Genomic DNA, 23188 nt, shown 5'->3' with positions numbered 1-23188 from the left:
ACTGCCTCTGATAGGTGTTAGAGATGTGGACTGGAGCAAGGTAATTACTTCCACATATGGTGGGCTTGCAAATCTCTCAAGACATTCTTCTACTACTACTACTACTACTACTTAACATTTATGAAGCGCTACTAGGGTTACCCAGCGCTGTACAGTTTAACAAAGGACAGTCCCTGCTCAAAGGAGCTTACAATCTAATGGACAAAATGTGCAGACAATCAAATTGGGGCAGTCTAGATTTCCTGAATAGAGGTATAATGGTTAGGTGCCGAAGGCGACATTGAAGAGGTGGCCTTTGAGCAAGGATTTGAAGATGGGCAGGGGGGGGGCTTGGCGTATGGGCTCAGGAAGTTTATTCCAAGCATAGGGAAAGGCGAGGCAGAAAGGGTGGAGCCAGGAGTTTGGCGGTGGTGGAGAAGGGTGCAGAGAGGAGGGATTTGTCCTGTGAGCGGAGGTTTCGGGTAGGAGTGTAAGGGGAGATAAGGGTAGAGAGGTAATGAGGGGCTGCAGATTGAGTGCATTTGTAGGTTAATAGGAGAAGCTTGAACTGGATGCGGTACCTGATTGGAAGCCAGTGAAGTGACTTAAGGAGAGGGGTGATATGAGCATATCGGTCCAAGCGGAAGATAAGACGTGCAGCAGAGTTCTGAACAGATTGAAGGGGGGATAGATGGCTACGTGGGAGGCCAGTGAGGAGTAGGTTGCAGTAGTCAAAGCGAGAGGTAATGAGAGAGTGGACGAGAGTTTGGGTGTTGTGCTCAGAAAGGAAAGGGCGAATTTTGCTGATGTTATAGAGAAAGAAGCGACAGGTCTTGGCTATCTGCTGCATATGCGCAGAGAAGGAGAAGGAGGAGTCGAAGATGACTCCGAGGTTGCGGGCAGATGAGACGGGGAGGATGAGGGTGCCATTGACTGAGATAGAAAGTGGAGGGAGAGGAGAAGTGGGTTTGGGTGGAAAGACAATAAGCTCTGTCTTGGCCATGTTCAGTTTCAGGTGGCGGTTGGACATCCAGGCAGCAATGTCTGATAAGCAGGCCGATACTTTGGCCTGGGTTTCCGCAGTGATGTCTGGTGTGGAGAGATAAAGCTGGATGTCTTCAGCATAGAGATGATATTGGAAACCATGAGATAAGATCAGGGAGCCCAGGGAAGAGGTGTAGATTGAAAAAAGAAGGGGTCCAAGGACAGATCCCTGAGGAACTCTGACAGAGAACGGGATGGGGGTGGAGGAAGATCCGTGAGAATGTACTCTGAAGGTACGGTGGGAGAGATAAGAGGAGAACCAGGAGAGGACAGAGCCCTGGAACCCAAATGAGGACAGTGCAGCAAGAAGTAAATTATGATTGACAGTGTCAAAAGCTGTGGATAGGTCAAGGAGGATGAGGATGGAGTAGTGACCTTTGGATTTGGCAAGGAATAGGTCATTACGGACTTTAGTGAGTGCCGTTTCTGTCGAGTGTAGAGGGCGAAAACCGGATTGAAGAGGATCGAGGATGGCTTGAGAGGACATTCTGGGAGGAAATAACTAACAATTTAACATTAATCTTGGACACTAAATTTCCTGTGGACCCCAAATGGTGTCTATTGGGTTGGGGAAACAAAAAAGGACAGAAGTGGCAGCGCAGAATTAAAAGACTTGTTTGGCTGCAGACAAAACAGTAATAGCTGCACACTGGAAACAAAATGTTGGACTATCGATACAAAGTTGGAAAATAAAACTTAAGATACTGGCAGAACTTGAAAAATTAACAGACCAAAAGGGTGGAAGATACAACCTGAGTGCAAAGGAATGGACAGCTCTGGAACACATTGCGCACAGGGAATGAAGGGGAAAGAAGCCATAACCAAAAGGAATGGTGAGGGGGGAAAACAGGGAGGGGGGAGGGGGAAAATGAAGAACACACATAGTTTGTACATGTGTAGTTTTATTGGTTATCGTACAAGGAAAGTTGTGTACCTTGATGATTATTATTGCATTATTTGTATGGGTATTGGAAAAATGAATAAAAATATTTAAATACAAAAAAAAAAAGCAATTATCACCGGACTGATTTGGCATTCACAAATGCTTGTATTGGGGCTTATCTTCTCCTCCAAATTCCTATTCACAAAATTCTGCTTCACACACGTGTTTGTTTTTTTCTTTAATGCTACACTGAAAACCACTTGCACCCTCTGGACCCTCCATGCTCATTTTCATTTGGAAGTGACAAAGACAAGACCACTCATAAAAAAAATTAAAAATTTCTTGATATTATTGTTGAACTTTCATCTAGAGAGAGGATGACATAAGGCCAGGTTTCGAATCCTGCCAATTTACTGGTAGCATTCAGAATTCTTTGCTGGAGTGGGTGGGGTGCAGGAGAAACCAGATGGGGACAAGTTAAGATAGGCTAGAGAGTGAGATGGAGGTCAGATCTGCAGGGCACCTTTTAAGAATGTCAGCACTTCAGAGGAAAGAGATTATAGGATTGAGATTAAGATTTTGAGATAGTTTTTATGCATGTTTTCCTCATGCAATAGCACCTCTTAGGACGAGTCCATTTGTCTGTAGGCATAAGTTTGTATTTGTATGAATATAAAATGTCCTGACTCAGGAGCTGATCCTGTATTACAGTGCTGAGTTTGATTTGGTGGGGAAAATGTGGGATACAAATGCAACAAATAAATAAATAAACTTTGCTTAGGACGGCTGCTGCACACAAGCCTCATTTAAAAAAAAAAAAAAAAGTTCTCTCAGTACCAGAGAAAATGAACATAGAGAAATAACTAGATCTTGTAATTTTATGATAGCCAGTATGATAGATGCTGGCTGTCATACATTAGGCAGAGCTCCACAACCTAAAACAATCGTGTTTACATGCATACCAGAAGACACACTACTTTAACTGGTGATTATACTGTATTCAGTAATTGATGTCATGGGTCCAACCTTGAATTCACTAACAAGTAAGGTGGCTATTAGGGTGAAATCCCACACTGCACTTACAAAAGAGTAGCATCCTATTCCCATCAGCTGTAAATGAGAAAAGGAGAGTAAGAAATAAATTACTGTAGATGTAACTGCATTTGTTTATATTAAACTTATTGTAGTGCTAGTCATTGTTAAAGATGTCTTGTTGCTTGATGTCCGGGGCTCTTTCTGGATTTCTTAGCACAGTCACATGATAATGTCAAACAGGCAGGATTTATTTTTCTCATTTGCTTTTCAGTATTTAATCTGAGATAATTATTTCTCCCCTTAAAATGTATCAGCTTCTGAACACACTTCTAGACATAACCTTAGACCAGTGGTTCTCAATCTTTTTTCCATAGTAACATACCAGAAGGGATGATGCTTGCACACATGACCCTCACACTTCTCCTCTCTTCCTGTCTTCTTACATTCCTTTCCTGCATCTATCTCTGACATATTGTTCTTGCCTTTTTAGCTCTTTTCTCTATTTCTTTTTATTTTGCCTCTCTGTCCACACTAATTTCACCCTCTTCCTCACCCTCCAGTCCTTAATCTACTTTTTAAATTTTCACCTATCTATCAAACCTTCAGTCCCTTCTCTCATCTCCTATTCAGCCCATCTTCCCTAGCTCTCCCATTTTTCTTGGCCCCTTCTACTTTTTATCCATTCCCCATTACCACATTTCTTCTCTCTATAGTCCGTGTCAACACTCTTCTCTCACTTATCTCCTTGCCAGTCCACCTATTGACTTTCCCACATGGTTCCCACCATGCTCAACATCTTTTTTCGCTCTCATGTCACCCTGCAGCCTAGCATCTCCCTCTTCCCCCACTCCCATAATCCAGTAGCTTCCTGCCCCCACCCATTTTTAGCCCAGCATTGACACACAATCTCTCTCTCTCTCAACCCTTCTTGTAGCCCAACATCTTCATTTTCTATTTCACCCCTTATAGCCCAGCATCCCCATATGGAGGGGTATTTTCAATAAAGGTCTAAGTCCGAAAAAAAAACCCCCATCCTGCTCACAACCATAAAATCCATGCATCTAAAAAAAAAAAAAAAAAAAAAAACCAACCATCTCACAACCATAAAATCCATCCATCTAAAAAAACAAACAAACAACCATAAAATCCATCCATCTAAAAAAAAACATCCATCTCACAACCATAATCAAACAGGAAAAATGTCTAGGTTTCTTGTTCAATTATGGCTGTGAGATGGACACTGCACTGAAATTACCAAAATGAATAGCCATTTTCCAAAGTGAAATGTCCAACTTTTCAACAACAAAAAAACAGGGACATGAACATCTGCCTGGCATCATTTTCAAAAGTTTGGCCATATGTAAGAGTTGAAATGAGACTTGAACCTGAGTCTCTAGATTCAGTCAACTGCACTAACCACTGGGCTACTCCTCTGACCTGGTTAGTTCTTTGTTCAGAATAGTTGTAATACCTGCAGATGACTTAGAGCCTGGTTTTCCTTTCCAGTTTTACTTTTAAGGAAGAGGGAGGGGGACAGAAACCACTGGGTGATTAAGGAGGGATCATGCCTTAATCTCCCCAGTGGTCAGCTGCTCAATTAGAACAACGTTTTGTAACTTGGATGTGACTGAAACAGGTCTAGATAAAAATGTCCTTCTTTTTAGACATGGATGTTTCTTCCTATTAAAAAATCCCTGTTGGATGTCTTACTTTTGGGCCCCCCGTAGTCCCACCCAAAACACACCCACAACACTCCCCTTTGCTATTTGGACAAATTGCAGTGTGACATGTTCAAATTCTGACTTTCGAAAATCATGATTTGGACGTTTGTAGCAGATGGACATTTTTGGGGGCACTTTAGGATATCCATCTGCTTTGAAAATAAGCAAAACTGTCTCTCACCTCCCCCCATGTAGCATTTCCACATTCTGTCTCACGTACCTCCCATTGTAAGCTAGCATCTACACATTTTCTCTCACCTCCCTCTCCCCATTATAACACAGCATTTCTACATTCTCTACACAAAATTCTCCACTCCTGTCCAATTCATCATCCGCTCTCTCTCCCCGGGGTAGATAGCAGTTTCCTAATCTTTTCCTCCTTCTTGCCCATGCTCCAGCATTTCCCCTACTTTAATGCTGCTGCTATCACCACCAAGTTGAAAAAAAGAAAAATACCATGGGGCCTTGGAGGCCCTGGGTGCACTGCAATTTCAATGTCCCCCACAAACAGGAAGTTGTATCAGAGGCAGCCTGCGCATGGGCCCCAAGGCTGATGCTGCTTTCTTTCTGAGGAAATCCTCAGGATCACTCTTACTGCCGGTGTTGCCTAGATTGACTACAGGGATGCTTCTGCTGCTGTTATTGTCAAGATTGTGGCTGAAGAGTTGAGTGCTGGTGCTGCTGAAGCCTGGGCTGGAGCATAAGGGAAATGCCACCTCCAGTAGTTTATACTTTATTATGTATAGTCCACCTTTATGCAAGGCGGAGTAAAAACCACATATACAATAATAAAATACAATAAACAATACACAAAACAAACACATTCCGTGAAAACAAAAGTAAAAAAAAGTCACAGGTCTAGCCTTCATAGTGCCAAAGAAAATATATTTAGTCTATGAATAATCTCTGGAGATAGCATAAGGTTGCTGAAACAAATAGTATAATAGTCTTTTGAGGGAGACAGTATTTTGCTGTTGTTTAAGTGGCGGAGGCAATTGGTTTCATTCGTATGGTCTAATTACAGAAAAGGCAATTTTCCTTGTTTCTTCCAGCCTCAATCACCACAAGTCAGGCACAGTAGTCCACACGCATTCGCTGAGCGCAATGTCCTTGTAGGAATATAAGGTATAAACTATTAATACATAGAGGGAGGAATCAAGATATGATTCTAAATGGGCCCACAAAAGCAATTTAAACTTAATACGGAAGGCCACAGGAAGCTATCAGAGTTTAACAAGATGAGAAATGAGACTCATATTTGGAAATACGAAAGCGCCAAACCCCTAAGAGAAAAACTACACTGGCTCCCACTTAAAGAACGTATTAAGTTCAAAATTTGCACTCTGGTTCATAAAATCATTCATGGCGAGGCCACGGTCTACATGTCAGACCTCATAGACTTACCAACCAGGAACACAAAAAGGTCAGCATGCACATTCCTGAATCTCCACTACCCCAGGTGCAAAGGACTAAAATATAAATTAACACATGCATCCAGCTTCTCCTACATAAGCACGCAACTATGGAATGCACCAAAGAACGGCGGGCCTGTAAGAGGGACGTCCTTCAGCAGTTCTGTGAGAAAGACGTCCTTGTTACTGTACTTTACACTTATGAATGTTCCTTATGTTTCCTGTACCTGGATGTCCGCAACTACATGCACTGTACTTGTGGATCATGCAGCTATGGGAAATATATGGAACATATATTATTGTGTATATATGAAGAGGTTCGCATACTTGATAATGATCTATATAAGGAAGGCTCCACACGTATGAACACGTACTCATCCAAATAAGGCCCTGCACGCGTGACGACGATGTGCCGACCCATCATATTTGGGGCAGGACGTCCACGTGCTGACTCGTCCATATATAGGATGGTCGTCCATATATGGAACTGTGCATGTAAGGATGTCCATCACGCATGGGCGTCCATATAAGGCGATGCACGTTTATTCACTGAGAAACATGGCACTTCGTAGAGAGCCCAACTTTAGCTTGGTGGAGAGTCTGCTCCTGGTGCAGCTTTACCTGAGGAACCGGTGCAGGCTCTTCATGCACCACCACCACCTGTCCCCCTAGGACTTTGTCCATTAGAACATGGACACAGAGACGAGAAAAGCTGGAAAGGTAAGTGCTTTTTTTTTCACCCTCCCCCCCCCCCCCCCCCCACTGTTCCTGAGCTATCAGGTCCTCCTCCTGTAGCACCACATTTAAGAGCTCCCTCAGCAGTGTAAGCACTAACTGTAGTCTGCATTCAAGGGTAATCAGTGATATGTGCACATGCACATTCATTAATAGAATCTGTGTACTAGAAAGGAAAAACATTCCCACATCCTTACAATACTGCACACAAATGGTACTCTGTCCTCATGTCCACCTCAATGACATCACCTATACCAATGTAATGTCGTCGTCCCCCCCCCCCCCCCAATCAGTGTTGTGTGTCTCTACAATTTGGCTGCCAAATGAATTTGTGTTGTGAAAGCAAGAAGGGCCATCCCCTGACTCCTGGTGTACAAACTTGTATCTTGCAGACGTTTTGGAATTCGGAGGGACCTGGACTCCCTGAGACGCCGGTTCTGGCGTATACAGTGGAACAGCCCCAATCTTGTTAGGAGCGTGAGACAGCGCCTCAGGGCTCAACGTTAATATTGTAAACAGGGCATTTGTACTCATTTGTAAATGTATTTATTTGATAATGCAAATGTCGTGTACAATATCAATTTCCATATGGCTAATAGGCAACTAGTAAGTCATAACACCTTTGTCCCAGATCAAGACCTGAGGTTGCTGCTACCCTTCCATGAGTGTGGCTGTAACTTTCAACTAACCTCCTCTGAGATGAATGAGATGACATGCCTCACTTCTGTATCCCCCTTTCTGGGGTGGATACTGTTTCATGGTATTCTTGCCTGATGTCCTGCTCTTAGTGGATGTCATAGCATGATTTGAAAGTAATGTAAAGAAATAGTGCTTCCACCCCTCCCTCTCCCCCCCCCCCCCCCCCCCGTCCCCCAAAAATGGTCATCCTACCATAGTCACAACTCAAAATGCTAACATGCTGCTGAGGAATGAGTGTGCCCTGCCAATACATCTTGTGTACTCCTTTTTCAGACCAGCTTCCAGGGTTCCCTGTCATGTCATCTCATGCATCTCACACCCCATGTGTCTAGCCCAGGGCTCACCGCTGACCCCACCTTTCCCCATTCCTGCCTCATGCCAGCCAGCTCCTGCACTATGCAAGCCATGTTGGATGTGCTGATCTCAAGGACAATCCTTTTACATACACAGGGCACCAGCAGGAGGAGGAGGCAGGACTTCCTGCTCCGGTGGTGGAGGAGGAACAGGAGGAGGAGGCAGGACTGCCTGCAGCGGTGGTGGTGGAGCAGGAGGAGGAGGACGACCCCTGGCATGACATGCCTTCCCTTGAGGAGGAGGGTTCAACACTTCCAGCCCTCTCCACACCATCCCCATCACCAGCCCTGCGCCTCCTGCAGCAACTAGTGAATAGCCAAAACCAGTTGCTGCAGGAGGTGTCAGCGATGAGGCTGGAGGTGTCGACAATGCGGCAGGCTAACGAGCAGCACTTTAGGGCGCAGAGGCTGCTCCTGGTGCTGCTCGTTAGTCTGCTGCACAACGCCATGCAGGGAGGAGGATGTGGCCTCCCTTAAAAGACTTGGGGGGGGGGGGAATTTGTAAATAGTTATATTATTTTTGTTTACTTAAATACACAATTTCATTTTTTTTCATATAACATGGTGTGTGTCTCTACTTTGTGCACTACATATTATCAATTGCTGGGGTTGATGTGAGATGGGAGAGGTTCCGAGGGATTGGAGAACGGCAGAGGTGGTCCCTCTTCACAAAAGTGGTGATAGGGAAGAAGCTGGAAACTACAGGCCGGCAAGCCTCACTTCGGTTATTGGAAAAGTAATGGAAGCGATACTGAAGGAAAGGATAGTGAATTTCCTGGAAGCCAATAAGTTGCAAGATCCGAGACAACATGGTTTTACCAGAGGGAAATTGTGCCAAACGAATCTCATTGAATTCTTTGATTGGGTAACTGGAGAATTGAATCATCAACGTGCTATAGACGTAATCTACTTAGATTTTAGTAAAGCTTTTGACACGGTTCCCCACAGGAGGCTCTTAAATAAACTAGATGAGCTGAAGATAGGTCCCGAAGTGGTGAACTGGATTAGGAGCTGGTTCACGGACAGACGACAGAGGGTGGTGGTAAATGGAGTTCGCTTGGAGGAGGGAAAGGTGAGTAGTGGAGTGCCTCAGGGATTGGTGCTGGGGTCGATTCTGTTCAATATATTTGTGAGTGACATTGCCGAAGGGTTAGAAGGTAAAGTTTGCCTATTTGCTGATGATACTAAGATTTGCAACAGAGTGGACACCCGGGAGGGAGTGGAAAGCATGAAAAAGGATCTGAGGAAGCTAGAAGAATGGTCTAAGGTTTGGCAATTAAAATTCAATGCGAAGAAATGCAAAGTGATGCATTTAGGGAGTAGAAACCCACGAGAGACTTATGTGTTAGGCGGTGAGAGTCTGATAGGTACTGAGGGGGAGAGGGATCTTGGGGTGATAGTATCCGAGGATCTGAAGGCGACGAAACAGTGTGACAAGGCGGTGGCCGTAGCGAGAAGGTTGCTAGGCTGTATAGAGAGAGGTGTGATCAGCAGAAGAAAGGAAGTGTTGATGCCCCTGTACAAGTCGTTGGTGAGGCCCAACCTGGAGTATTGTGTTCAGTTTTGGAGGCCGTACCTTGCGAAGGATGTTAAAAAAATGGAAGCGGTGCAAAGAAAAGCTACGAGAATGGTACGGGATTTGTGTTCCAAGACGTATGAAGAGAGACTTGCTGACCTGAACATGTATACCCTGGAGGAAAGGAGGAACAGGGTTGATACGATACAGACGTTCAAATACTTGAAAGGTATTAATCTGCAAACAAATCTTTTCCAGAGATGGGAAGGTGGTAGAACGAGAGGACATGAAATGAGATTGAAGGGGGGCAGACTCAGAAAAGATGTCAGGAAGTATTTTTTCACGGAGAGGGTGGTGGATGCTTGGAATGCCCTCCCGCGGGAGGTGGTGGAGATGAAAACGGTAACGGAATTCAAACATGCGTGGGATATGCATAAAGGAATCCTGTGCAGTAGGAATGGATCCTCAGAAGCTTAGCCGAAATTGGGTGGTGGAGCAGGTGGGGGAAGAGGGGTTGGTGGTTGGGAGGCGAGGATAGTGGATGGCAGACTTATACGGTTTGTGCCAGAGCCAGTGATGGGAGGCGGGACTGGTGGTTGGGAGGTGGGAAATACTGCTGGGCAGACTTGTACGGTCTGTGCCCTGAAAAAGGCAGGTACAAATCAAGGTAAGGTATACACATATGAGTTTATCTTGTTGGGCAGACCATGCAGGTCTTTTTCTGCCGCCATCTGCTATGTTACTATGTTATGTTACTATGAGAGTAGTCAGCAATCTGGGTTGCATGACAGGTGAACTGTGACAGAGAAACTTTGGTACATATGTGTCATAAGTGTGGCCATACAGAAGGCCACCTGTTCCAAACTGTTGAGGAACAGAAATGCCCATCCAGCTTCTCCCCCCCCCCCCCCCCCCCCCCCCACTTACCATAGAGCCCCACAGCACAGAGTTGTGTAAATAATAGGTATGTTGTCTAGCACTAGTGATCTGCCAAGTAGAAACTTGCAGATAACCATAGGTAGCGCATAGACGATGTTTGCTCTCTGATCACCAGACACCCTTACCCACAACCAAACCACATTGGTGAGGGTGAGGAAGGAGCTACAAACAGCTGGGTCATCTTTTCACATTGAATGTATCAGCAATGGTATATAGTGCTGAGGAGAAAAGGGAAATCAACGGTAAAAACATTAGATGGATGTTTACTTCATCACATTTGCAATATAATACATCAGATACAGAAGGGCACAGGCTAGGGGAATTATATAGGCACCAGGCTGTAGCCACCTGCAGGTAATTTAGAATAGGAACTGTAACCAGAACCCCTCTCCCTCACCATGACTTAAGGGCTCAAGGCCATGGTAGGCATGCACCTGTGGCCACCTTGAAAATAGTTTCCAGGATAGAACTTAGAAATGTTGTTGTTCCATAACTATGGAGGATTGTAGGACTGTGTTGAATAATGTAGAAAAGACATTCAGTGCATATATGCTTCCCCGCCCCCCCCCCCCCCCCCCCCCCACCACACACACACACACACACACACTCCCAGCAACCTTGAGAATAGGTGGGCACTTCATAAAAGGAGACTGGGGTTCACCACATAAAGAAGGATGGAACCTAGCGAGGAGACACATGAGGTGCAAAGCAGGAGAAAAACTATCAGCTGTGGATACCCATTAACCTGGTGAAAACAGAGGTAAAATTTGAATGCAGAGAACATACAGAGAATGGGGAGCCCTTGACCATGAGGGATGTACACATTCATTCTCAGGGCCTCTTCCTGTCCCCCACCCCACAGGCAGCCACAACTGAGTGTGTCCAATAGAGAACAAGACATCTATACAATGAATTGGGTAGAAAACAATCATGGCTCTCAGAGTCCAGCTGTCTCTTGCAATCCTCTTGACCAGCTGTCCTGCAAGATGCAAGTGTTTGTTTAGCACCTACATAGCAGAAAGGGAAGAGGTGGCTGAGAGGTATGAGCTTATCTTGAACTTCTAGTGCAAGAATCTGTTGGCTCCAAGGGACCAGAGGCTGCCTGCTTCAACAAAGAAGAGAGAGAATGGGGGGCAGTGAGGGAGCACATCACAGACAGCAAGGAGCTTCTGGAGGGTAGAGAAAGGAGAGTTGGTCACATGTAGAAAATGCAGAGTACATGCTAAGCTACCAGCTAACACCCAGTCTGAAACTTTTGGAAAGGAAAGGTACAAAGCCCACATACCAGTTATCTTTAAAGAATTGGCAAAAAAAATTCCCCCTCCCCAAAAGAAACCCCCAAAAAACAAACAGGTGTACAAAAGCATACAGTGGGAAAAACAAGGTTTATTATAACTGAAGCTAAAACGCTTTGAAATACCACCCCATAATCTAAACAAAAACCTCTAAAGTGCAAGCAGAGAGAAAGCCGTTTTAAAGAGGCGCCAATAAAGGGAATGCAAGCTTCAAAATGGGAAGAGCAGCTGGAGACGTTTATCATTATCACCCATAATCGAAATGAGGACGCCCAAAACACAGAGCAGCTGGGGATGTCCATAGTTCCCATAATCGAAATGAGGACGCCCAAATCGCCAGAGCAGCTGGGGACGTTTAGGGATTTTGTCAACAATCAAAATTAGGACGTCCATCGCATTCTTACATTTGCGTCCCTTGGAGAGTATTTAAGCGCCCTTCTCTGCATTTTCGATTCTTTGCATCGCATTGGTACCTGTGTGCACTTCTGCTTCTGTTCTTCTCTGTTTGTCTGTGTGGGTCAGTTTTGTGTCCTGCCTAGTCTGCCTTGCTTGTTCTAGTCCCCTCTACCTTCAGCCTTAGTTCTGTTGTTTGTCTGTGTGGGTCATCTTTGTGCCTGCCCTGTTTGTCGTTAGCTTCAGTTCCCATCCTGCTTGTGTCTGCCCTGCAAGCCTTCAGCTTTAGTTCTGACCCTGCATGTGTCCGCCCAGTTTGAAAATCCTGAATCCTGTTCCAGCCAAGCTTGTTGAGTATCCTGAATCCTGTTGTTCCAGCATTATCTGCCTACAGCTTCAGCTCCTGTCCTGTCTGTTCTTGCATTGTCTGTCTACAGCTTCAGCTCCAGTCCTGTCTGTTCCAGCAGTGCCTGCCAAGCCAAGTCCATTCCAGCATCCAGTCCCAACCAAGCAAAGTCCATTCCAGAATCCAGTTCCAGCCAAGCCAAGACCATTCCAGAATCCAGCTTCATCCTTGCTTGTTAGTCCAGTCCTGGTTGGGGGGGTTTGCCTCCTGCTGCCGCTCATCGACAGTAGGCCAAGGTTTCACGTTGTTCCAGAGTCCGTGACTGTTTGTTTTGAGCCTGAGACCGTGACAGCGGTACAGCAGTTCCAACGGCTGGAGCACAGCATCGAGGGCATACGCCGTGACCTGAAAGCACCTAGTACAGCTCTGATGCAGCAACAAGTGGCGTCTGCTTCCACCACTGCACAGCAACCACCCGCTAAGAAGAGGATCCTCAGCCTCCCCAGCCACTGGTCCAGCAGCCACCACATCAGCTCCCCTTCTGGGTCCTGTGCCCAGGTTGCAGGGCAAGCCACAGAGCGCAAGGTGGCCGGACTTCCACAGGTGCACAGGGATGGGGTTGTTCCTATGGGTCCTGAGCTGCAGGAGAGGTTTGAGCTGTTCACAAAGGTGCTCAATGGCAGCCCTATCAAAACGATACCTAGTGAGACACTGCAGGTCAGTGAGGTCTAGGAAATTGCTACGGGGCCTGAAAACTCTGGGGCGTGAGTACCTCCTGCGGTGCCTCCCCTCTTCCTCCAACATGTAAGCAACCTATGCATTTAGTGCCTCCATTCCCCCACACTACAGGTGCAATGCAGTAACACCAGTGCTCACCTCTCCCTACCAACTTGGTGAAACACAGCAGCAACAAACAGAAGCTGACATTCACTCTCCCACCACCGACAAACACAGCAGAGACACACTGCAAGCACTCTCTGACCCATTACAAACTGTCCTGCCACACCATCTAGCCACTCACTCTCCAAGCAGTATTCATAAACACGCTGCAGCAGTACACAGGAGAAAGAGACAAAGAGAGACTACTAACAGATAAGAGAATGAAATATGAACTTGGGGACAGTGAATGGAGAGGGATAGGGGGGAGGAGATGGGGGAGATAGAGGAAGGAGTAGTGGTGTCTGGGTTTGGGGGCTAGAAGGGGTAGGGAAAGCTGAAAAGGTAAAACACAAATGAGGGAGGTGAGGGTGAAAACGTTCCGACTATGGCACACAGACAAGGGTAACAGGTACTCAACAAACTCTCAGCTTAATCTCCCAACAACGCTCTCGCCACTCTCCAACTCCACAAAATCGCTAATAGGTCTAAAGACAACTTCCCCCTTACCCTGGTCGCTTTTATTTCAGGTCTAACTAAGGACGCCCATGTTCCCGCCCATGCGAAACCATTTCGCTAGCCGTTATACATTGGGGGCGCCCATCTTGTAACGTCACCCATAACACGCCCCCTGTGGGGATGACCATAGACGGGCGTCTTCACACTGAGGACATCCTTAAGGCCCTGTTTCGATTATTGGATTTGGGCGACCTTCTTTCACATGGACGCCCATGTGCCTTTTGTGTTGCTTTTTGGACGCCCTTCTCTTTCTAAAATGAGCCTGATAGTGTACCAGCTTTCAACACCAGCAGCAGAAGTGCTCCAAAGCACAGAGAAAAAGGTATGATGCTGGCCCGTGACACCTTTCTACGTGTTTTGCAACAAACAGGTTAAGAACTTCTGCCTTAGACAATATGACATACTAGGTAATTTAAGATTAATTTTTCCTGTTCATTGTAGATTATTAATGAATAGAACCTTTTACTTATATTCTAATGATTAGGTATCATGGACATTTTGGTCAGGCTGCTATGTAAAGTGTATGGAAGTATTATAAATAAATACCAGTATTGTAAAACTATAAATTATTGCCACGCAGTCATGTTGGGATTGTTTACTGATGCTATGACTTCAACCACAATTAAGAACATTTTTGTCCTTATCTGTTGAATTGTATGAATTCTGAATTCAAGTCTGATAACATCAAATGATGCTGTGACTTTGGTCTTATTAATGTCTGGCATATATGACCTTTCTGTACTAAAAAAGTCAATATTTAAAGGATTATCACAAAGAATTCTAAACTTTTATTTTTTTTTGTTTGCAATATCATAGGTCAAACTTCATGTGTTAACATTTCTCAAATGACAAATCGGTACACTTTTTATAGTTTGCTTTCATGCTTTTATTTCTAGGCATCTCATGAACCATATAATTCTTACAGGGGCCTATTTACTAATAAGCCGCTAAGTTACTGTAAGATCCCCACTATAACATCCTTTGTAAAAATTCCTTTGTGGCCTACAGTGCCATCCAAGTTTTCAAGTTTATTATTCATTTGATATATGGCCTATCAGACATACCATCTTATTTATTCACATTGCTTGATATACCACAATTTGTCCATGGAGGCGACTATGACATTTACAATCTTAAAAACAACAGTTAAGGGTATGAGACAAAAGGAGGGGAAGACAAACTCAGGAGGCAGAACCAAAGGCTTCTATGAACAGGAAGGTCTTGAGCAGTGACTTGAACTTTGGGTAAGAAGGTTCTAAGCAGATATGAGATGGAAGGGAGTTCCAGAGGAAAGGCCCCTGGAAACTGAAACTGGTTTCTCTTGAAATAAAGAGGCAAAAGGAGGGGATGGAGAGAAGGTTACCAGATGAGGAGTAAAAGGATTGGGAAGGGGGGTATAAGGGGTAAGGAGAGGCGCGAGATATGTGAGGGCTGAAGGAAGGCAAACTTAGACAAGACAGAAGGAGAGGAGGAGTGTGCGCAACAGCGAAAGGTCAAGGAGAGGACGCAAGGGGCGGATGCGCTGGAGAGCAAAAAATGATGAACATACAACTGAGTCAAGCTGTGGTTTAAAGGAGAGATGGGAATCAAAGATGAAACCAAGAATCTTGATGCTGGCACAGAAAGGTAGGGGTGGCCATCGAGGACAGGAGGGGGTGGCAGGGGGTAAGGGGATATTGAGAAGGAGATAGCCTTGCATTTTGCAGAATTGAGAAACAGGTGGTTTTCTTTGAAACAGGAGGAAACCCTAGATAAACAGGTGTTAAGGGTAGATAGAGGATCTGGATGTCATTGGCCTTGTTAAATGGAGCACAGCCCTGCTCTTGGATGAGCCTAAAGACAGCAGAGAGAAAAAGATTAAAGAGGGTGGGGCAAGGACGGAACCTTGGGGATCACCAGACAACAGAGGGTATGTGGGAGAGTAACATTTGTTGTGGAAAAGTTGAAATTAATGGCCAGAGAGGTTTCTGGAGAACCAGGAGAAGATGGTGCCCAGGATACCTAGGGAATGAAGGCATGAAAGAAGAAGAGTGGTCAACAATGTCGAAAGGTGAGGAGAGGTCAAGGGAGACAATGATAACATAATAGCACTGGTCCAGAGAGGTACAAATGGTGTCAATGAGGGCTATGACAACAGCGAAAGCCAGATTGATAAGGATGAAGAGCATTAGTGTGTTCTATGAAAGAGTCTAGCTGGATAAGGACAAGTTTCTCCAAGATTTTGGAGAAGAGAGGTAGGTTGGAGATGGGGCAGAAGTTAGCTGGAAGAGTGGGATCAAGGTGAGGTTTCTTAAGTAGTGAGCACACCAGAGTGTTCTTCCAAGGAGCCAGAACTTGACCTGAGAAAAGGCTGACATGGAGGAGAAGGAGGGAGGAGAGCAGAGGAAAAAAGCTGGCTTACCAGTCGAGCAGGCCAGGGATCTGCTGGGGACAAGGAGAGGTTTAAGGGATTGCAGCATGCGAGATAAGGTGGCAGGTGAGGGAAGGCTGAATATGCATGAAAGAGATTTTCATGTAATGGAGGCAGTGTATGCAAATCAAGTTCATTCATATTCATTGTGGATATCCTGAAAACCTGACTGGCAAGAGGTACTCCAGGACTGAACTTGGGAAACACTGATCTAAACAATATATCTCAAAGAGAGAATGTGGACAATGTCGTTTCAATAAACAGTCCGCTGCCTCCAACAATATGTGTGTTTTGGCTGCCCCAGGAACCCAACATCTAAATAAAAATATAGCAGCTGTGGTTCTCTTTGGGGCTGATTCATCCTGCTTGTGTGCAGGGAAGGCAAAGTTGCTTACCAGTAATGGGGGTTCTCCATAGACAGCAAGATAAATCAGAAACACATACCACCCATCTTCCCAGATAGATGACTTTTAAGCTCTCCAATAGTTTGAGGGAACTTATGCCATAGCAGTGCATGGGAAGTCCTGTGTATGGACAATGAAACCAAGAGATTAATAATGTCAGCACCATCAAATGGCATTGTCCATTTGTTTGCACCATCAAATGGCATTGTCCATTTGTTTGCCTGATTTATTCTGCCACCTGTGGGGACCACTGTTACAGATTTTTTTTTTTTTAATTCTATTTTTTAAAAGATTGTTTAATGTGATTTTATGACATCCAGTAAAGAGTGAAAAACTTGCATACCAGGCAGTGTATGAAAAGCTGTGCAATTTCTCTATTGCCAAAAGTGGTGTGTTCTAAGTGAAGCATGTGAGAATATGTGTTACAGTGAAACAAAGTTGAACTTTTCATTAGCCAACAAAGAACAGAGAAGGGCGATGAAAATGATAAAGGGGATGGGACGACTTCCCTTTAAGGAAAGGCTGAAGCGTCTAGGGCTCTTCAGCATGGAGAAAATACGGCTGAGGGGAGATATGATAGAGGTCTATAAAGTAATGAGTGGAGTGAAACAGGTAGACGTGAATTGTTGGTTTACTCGTTCCAAAAATACTAGGACTAGGAGGCATGCGATGAAGCTACAATGTAGTAAATTTAAAACGAATTGGAGAAAAGTTTTCTTCACTCAACATGTAACTAAACTCTGGAATTTGTTGCCAGAGAATGTGGTAAAGGCAGTTAACTTATCGGAGTTTAAAAAAGGTCTGGACGGCTTCCTAAAGGAAAAGTCCATAGACCATTATTAAATTGACTTGGGGAAAATCCACTGCTATTTCTGGGATAAGCAGCATAAAATGTATTGAACTTTTTCGGGATCTTGCCAGGTATTTGTGACCTGGATTGGCCACTGTTGGAAACAGGAAGCTGGACTTGATGGACCTTTGGTCTGTCTCAGTGTGGCAATAATTATGTACTTAACAATGTCTGGTTAAGTGACAATTTGCAATGTGCAAGTTCAGTTTTCAAGCTTTATTATTTTTTTAAATAGCCTTAGGTTGGCTTTTGGAAAGGTGGATAATATGTATGACAAATTGAATAAGACATTTTTTTTATGATAACCTATATGGAGAGATGGTCTTAGCTGAAGTCATTCACTGTGGAGAAGTAGATTAATGCGGGTTCTGATAGTTCTCTAAATCATGATTTCAATAAGGATATCATCGGTTAAGTTCATTGAAGGGACAAGAGCTTCATACTCTGAAAGCACTTGTGTTGAGGAAATGCCACAAGGTTTTCTTTTTATCTTACTGGGGTCACCATACGTTACTGTTTAAAAAAGGATATTTTGAAGAAAAGTTGCATCAGTGTGCTGAAACGTATTTCAACCAATCTGTGAAGTGACTGTGCTAAATAGATAGGAGGATATAACCTTTTATTTTTCTTGTTGCAGCATCAGCCATTATGTCATTGTGATGTCCATGACAATATTTTTGATGCTTCTGAGTGGCCTAGCCCAAGTGCTCACTACAAAGAAAATCAGATTTTGGAGAAGATCTAAACATCATGCTACATAACGAAACTCCACATGTAGCAGTTGCTACTTGCTTCTTTCAAGACAATTCCAGCCAGTGAACTCTAACTCTTCAATTGCTGGGAATTCTTTAAAGTCATAACTTTTATTTTGTATTAGTGACGGACAGATGACAGCGCATTTCTCATCTGCTCAGCTGGCTTGCCAATCAGCTAGCAAAATATAGTTTCTATCTTATGTTATGCTTGCAAAATTAGTGATTAAAACCTTGAAAAACAATGAGCAGGCATTTTGTCTCTTTTGGGGGGGGGGGGGGGGTTATATTACTGTAACTGCTCTCCAAAATGTTTCAATTGTACACCTACAGAATACTGGCTTGCATCCCAAGTATATTATAGCCCTTCTGTATAAAGCAGCCATTCATATATTGTGCGTTGTGTTCTGTTACATTTTGCTCGTTGATTGCTGAGCACATCTTAACTCAGAAACTGAAGTAAATCTCCTGCAGAAACCCACTGCCTTTTCAATCAGAGAGTCATTCATAGTAGACATAGCTGGCAAGTTTAAAAATTCTTTGCTTTTAAACACTAAACAAAAGCATCTTGTAATAAAATAAAACAAGTGAATATATTCCAGCGGCAATATGTAGATGTAGCCTTGTATTGTATTGCCTTTTGTTTTGCCAGATTGTACAACAAAGCTGGAAATACCAGTTTGATTTCAAGCTCCCAAAAGAATAAATACAGTGCGTTGATGACACGTTTGTTTGTTCTTGGATGTAATCCAGTGGATTCAGTAACAACACCAAGTTAAAAAAAAAACAAGCAGAAACAAACAAACCACAGAAAGAATGCATGGATTGTTGAATGTTAACAAGGGAAAGTTCTCTATAAATACTGCCTCCTCAATATTCAAAAGGAAATATCCTGATAACTTCCCCAGTTATTTAGATGGTTCCCTTAGCCACAGGAATCTAGGGATATTCAGTGGCACTATCTAGGTAATGTCCCTGAATATCCCTAAAGATGACTATCTGGAGAATGCTGGGCTAGTATGTTGTGGAGCATTGGTGGTCCCGGCAGTTATCCAGTTAGTGATGACACCTATCCTGATAAAGTTAAGACAGAGAAATTGCTGTTATAACCTTGTCTGATGAGCTATTCAGGTAGTGGTTTGAATATGACCACTGTCCAGATATTGTGGCCACTCACCACTATCTGGATAATCAGTGCCAGCTGCAATCTGGATACTGATGCTGAAAATCTGGATTTTATTTAACCTCCATGGCAAGTATGAAAAAAAAATGCTGACCACTGCAGCTGAATATTTGGCCATGTATTTTTAAGACTGCATTAGGACTTACAGCTTTGTACTTTTCCCATTCACCAGGGTTTGCTCTTTCAGCAGTACTCCAGCATTTTATTACATCTAAAATAATTGTATTTAATACCTATGTCAAGGCAGCTGAATTTCTGACATTCTGTTGCTTTGTAAATGCCGGGGGGGAGGGGGGGGAGCAGGCATAAATTGTAATTAAACTGAAGTCATTTTGATTGTATGCACAAAATATTTGAAAAGCTGGTCTCCTTTGGATTTCCATTAAGCTCCAAATGCATGGCCTTTTATGCTGTAGCTCATCAAACTCAGTGTTGGAAAAAGTTTATATAATAAATGACTTTTGGAGGATGCTGAAGTTTCCATTTGCTGGACATAGCTAGTATGTACTCTTAAAGTTTTGTTTAAGGATATCCTTTTCCTATTCTTCTATGCAGTCATACAGACAATAGTCTCCAAAGTGGATTACCCATGGTATGGTTTCATAGTTCTATAGTTCTGTTATTCCCTGCTGCTTCTCTAATGTTATATGTCTAGCTATTTTTTTTTATTCAAAACTGTGTCCTTTATGTATTGACTTCTGGTTTTCTATGGCTATTAATGTATGAATGGGCATCATTACACTGTTTACATGGTTTTTGTGGTTATATATATAAACTGTATTCATTGCTGTTAAATTTGCTTAATACTTGCAATGTTATAGAAATATAAGCTCAGTTTTATGTTGGCTATCTCAGTTGGAAAAGCAGCATCCATGTTGGGAAGTTCTCAGTTTTCACTGTATTTTACAAAAGGCTCACTGAACATGGAGCCTTGTGTAAAATACTTATAAATCCATGGGAGAAATGTGTATTTGGTAGCACAGCCATTTTACAGAAAAACAAAAAACATGTTAATACAAAGTATCACTTGGGGCTTTGTATAAATAAGTGACAGATTTTGTTCCTTACTCGTGTAAGTAGCACATTTTGCAAAACTGCATGTGCAAGAGGAGCTAATTGAGGATCCAAGTTCCAAACATGATTTTTGAACAACAGAAATGCAAACGCAGTTCCCCCTCAATCACTCTTCAAAATTCCAACTCCAAGGTTGCAGCTAATTGACAGTCATGTGTGCCTTGGAGCAGGTATAAATGCCAGGGGCCTAGGCCCACCCAGCAGCAAAGCATCTTTAACAGCACCAGGGTCAGAGGGAGTAGGCTGGGCTCCCATGATCCTGTGTCTTCCTCCTTCCCTATCTCTCGTAGTGGTAGTGGCAGCAAATCCCACACGCTGCCTATTACTAACCCAGAAGCCTCTCCTCTGCCTCGTCCTGCCCCCTGTATCACAACTTCCTGTTTCTGCCAGGACAGGAGACGCTAAAGGGAAGACTTCCAGGTCATTGCCGCTGCCCCATTGAAGTGAGAAGGAGAGTTGAGGGGGTCTCTTTCCGAAAGAGAGAGTCTGCATGGGAGGGGCAAGAAAGGGGAAATTGTTGGATATGGGGTGGAGGGGAAGGAAGAGAGAGAAGCAGTAAAGGGGTGGAGGGGCAAGAAAGGGAAAAATCTTGAATATGGGGGTGGAGTGGAGGGAGAAATGCATGGAGAGGGAGAAATGTTGGACATAGGGCCGGTGGGGAGGGAGAGATGGTGACATGTTGGACATAGGGATGATGGGGAGGGAGTGATGGTGAAATGTTGGACATAATGGTGAAGGTGAGGAAGGGAGAGTTATTGGATGGGGCACAAGGGAGGGAAAGAGACATAGTGGACAGTGGGAAAGAGGCAGAAATGTTGGACATGGCAGTGGAAGGAAGAGAATGCTGAATGGGGGAGAGGAAGAGAAATGCTGGTCCCATGACATGAGAGGGAGAGAGATATGGTGGACAATAGGAGACAGGGAGAGATGGACATGGGGGTGGATGAGAGGGAGGGAGAGATAGAAAGGAGGTGGAGAGGGGAGAAAGAAGAAGCTATTGGATCCAAGAGCAGAAGGAAGTGATGGAGAAAGGCCAGTCAGTGGGAGTGAGGGAAGAGAGGGGGAGAAATGTTGGACCATGGGGAGAGGGCAGGAGGGAAGAAAGAAGGGACAGGGAGATGTCAGATTACAAGAGTGGAGAGGGGAGAAAGAGGGAGCAGATGCTGGGCTAGAAGGGTGAAGGGAGGAAGATGCTGGGAATGGTGGAACCATATGGAAGAAGCCAGGAAGGGAGTGTCAAAGAAATGAATGAGAAGATAGTGATTACAGAGGGTAGAAATATGGTAATGGGGAGTAGACTAAAGATGAAAGGGGAAGGAGTGAGTTGGGGAATGGGAGAGCTAGTGGGTGAGAGAAGAAGATGGAAATTTGATAGCTGGGTAGACTTTTGTTTATTGCTTGGTCCGTTGAGAAGATAACAAATATGTTCATTGGCATATAAAAGAATTAATGATTGAAATGAAGTTGTTGTGATTTATTTATTAAAACAATAGACATGTGGCCTGAGGGTTAGAGCAGCTGGCTAAGAACCAGAAAATTGGGTATGGGGGCAGTTTTCTCAATGTAATACTTTATCTCCTCAGTACTGGAGAATGAAAGGAAAAGCCAGATGTAATAAGAAGATACACAGTTGTTATTTAAAATCCAAAGGCTCCCAGAGATCTACACATCTATGCCCGACATGGCCATGTTTCACCTTGAAACGGCTGTGTCAGGGGCTAAATTAATGCTCCTTCTTCTGGGTGCATTTGTATATTATACAAACACACCCAGGGGAAGAAGCATTAATAAATAAAGACTGTATCTTATTACATCTTCCTTTTGCTTTTATTCTCCATGTTGGATTTGGTGAAACATTTGCCTTGTTGTTTTCTCACTCCTCAGTACTGGGGAAGAAGGTGTCTGGATAAGTGGTTTAATTTTTGAAAAGTTTCTTGCTGCAAAAATTCACTTTCTGTCTCAAGTTTTGGCTGTTCAACATCTGTCTATCATTTTGCATTGTTGCCATAAAAAAAATCTTATTTGGTGTCTTTAGAGAAACAACCTACTGATAACAGTCAAGGTTGGGCTCAGGTAGTCCACAGTTGCCCAGCAGGGATCTCTGTGAAATTCAAACATAGGTTGTAACCATTTTGTAATAATAATATATTTTGAGGGTCCAAGAGATTTGTTTTCAGTTGTAATTAGGGCTGCACGTTAATTGAAATCAATGTTTCGATCAACACTTTTAATTATTAATCGTGATTAATAATTAGTCACATGCTGCCCACCTGCCTCCTTTCCATGCCTCCCCCACTGTGCCTGGTCTGGCATCTCTCCGTCCCCTCCCGGACTTGCCTACAGCTTTCCCTCCCCTTCCTGGTGTATTTTTTTAAATGCAAGTCTATGACCCTGCAGGCCAGCAGCAGCTATACTCAAAGGCTGCCTGCAATCTGCACAAGGCCTTTCCCTCTGATCTAGCCCTCCCCTTCTGACAACCTCTTGTTTTCAGAAGGGGCAGGTTGGGCCAGAGGGAAAGGACCGATGCAGGCCGTTGGCAGCCTTAGGGTATGGCTGCAGGGCTGAAGACTTGCATTTAAAAAGGTACACCGAGTGCGGATGGGGGGTGCAACTGTGGGTGCGATGGCGACGGGGAGGGAAGAAGGTCCTGATAGAGTGCCGCAGTCAGGTCTGGGAAGAGAAGGAGTGATGCCGTACCAGGGAGTGAGTGAGGGAGAGAATTGAGAGAACTGTGGGCAGGGTCAAAAGGGAAGGGAGAGATGCTGGACTG

The 23188-nt window shown here is 44.1% G+C and overlaps 1 protein-coding gene across 4 annotated transcripts in view; it reads left to right on the top strand.

Moving 5' to 3' along the window:
* Positions 1-20070, top strand: part of PIGN (phosphatidylinositol glycan anchor biosynthesis class N) — a 276457-nt gene extending 256387 nt beyond the window's left edge. For all 4 annotated transcript variants that reach the window (XM_030203213.1, XM_030203186.1, XM_030203203.1 and 1 more), the window contains exon 30: positions 18047-20070. In XM_030203213.1, the coding sequence (XP_030059073.1) occupies positions 18047-18170 (124 nt within the window). In that variant the 3' untranslated portion in view covers positions 18171-20070. The remainder of the gene's footprint in view (positions 1-18046) is intronic.
* The last annotated feature ends 3118 nt before the right edge of the window (positions 20071-23188 follow it).

Source organism: Microcaecilia unicolor, chromosome 1 (genome assembly GCF_901765095.1).
Source record: "Microcaecilia unicolor chromosome 1, aMicUni1.1, whole genome shotgun sequence".
NCBI classification, from domain to species: Eukaryota; Metazoa; Chordata; class Amphibia; order Gymnophiona; family Siphonopidae; genus Microcaecilia; species Microcaecilia unicolor.
The sequence above is the reverse complement of the archived record's forward strand: the minus strand, read 5'-3'. Positions and strand labels throughout refer to the sequence as shown.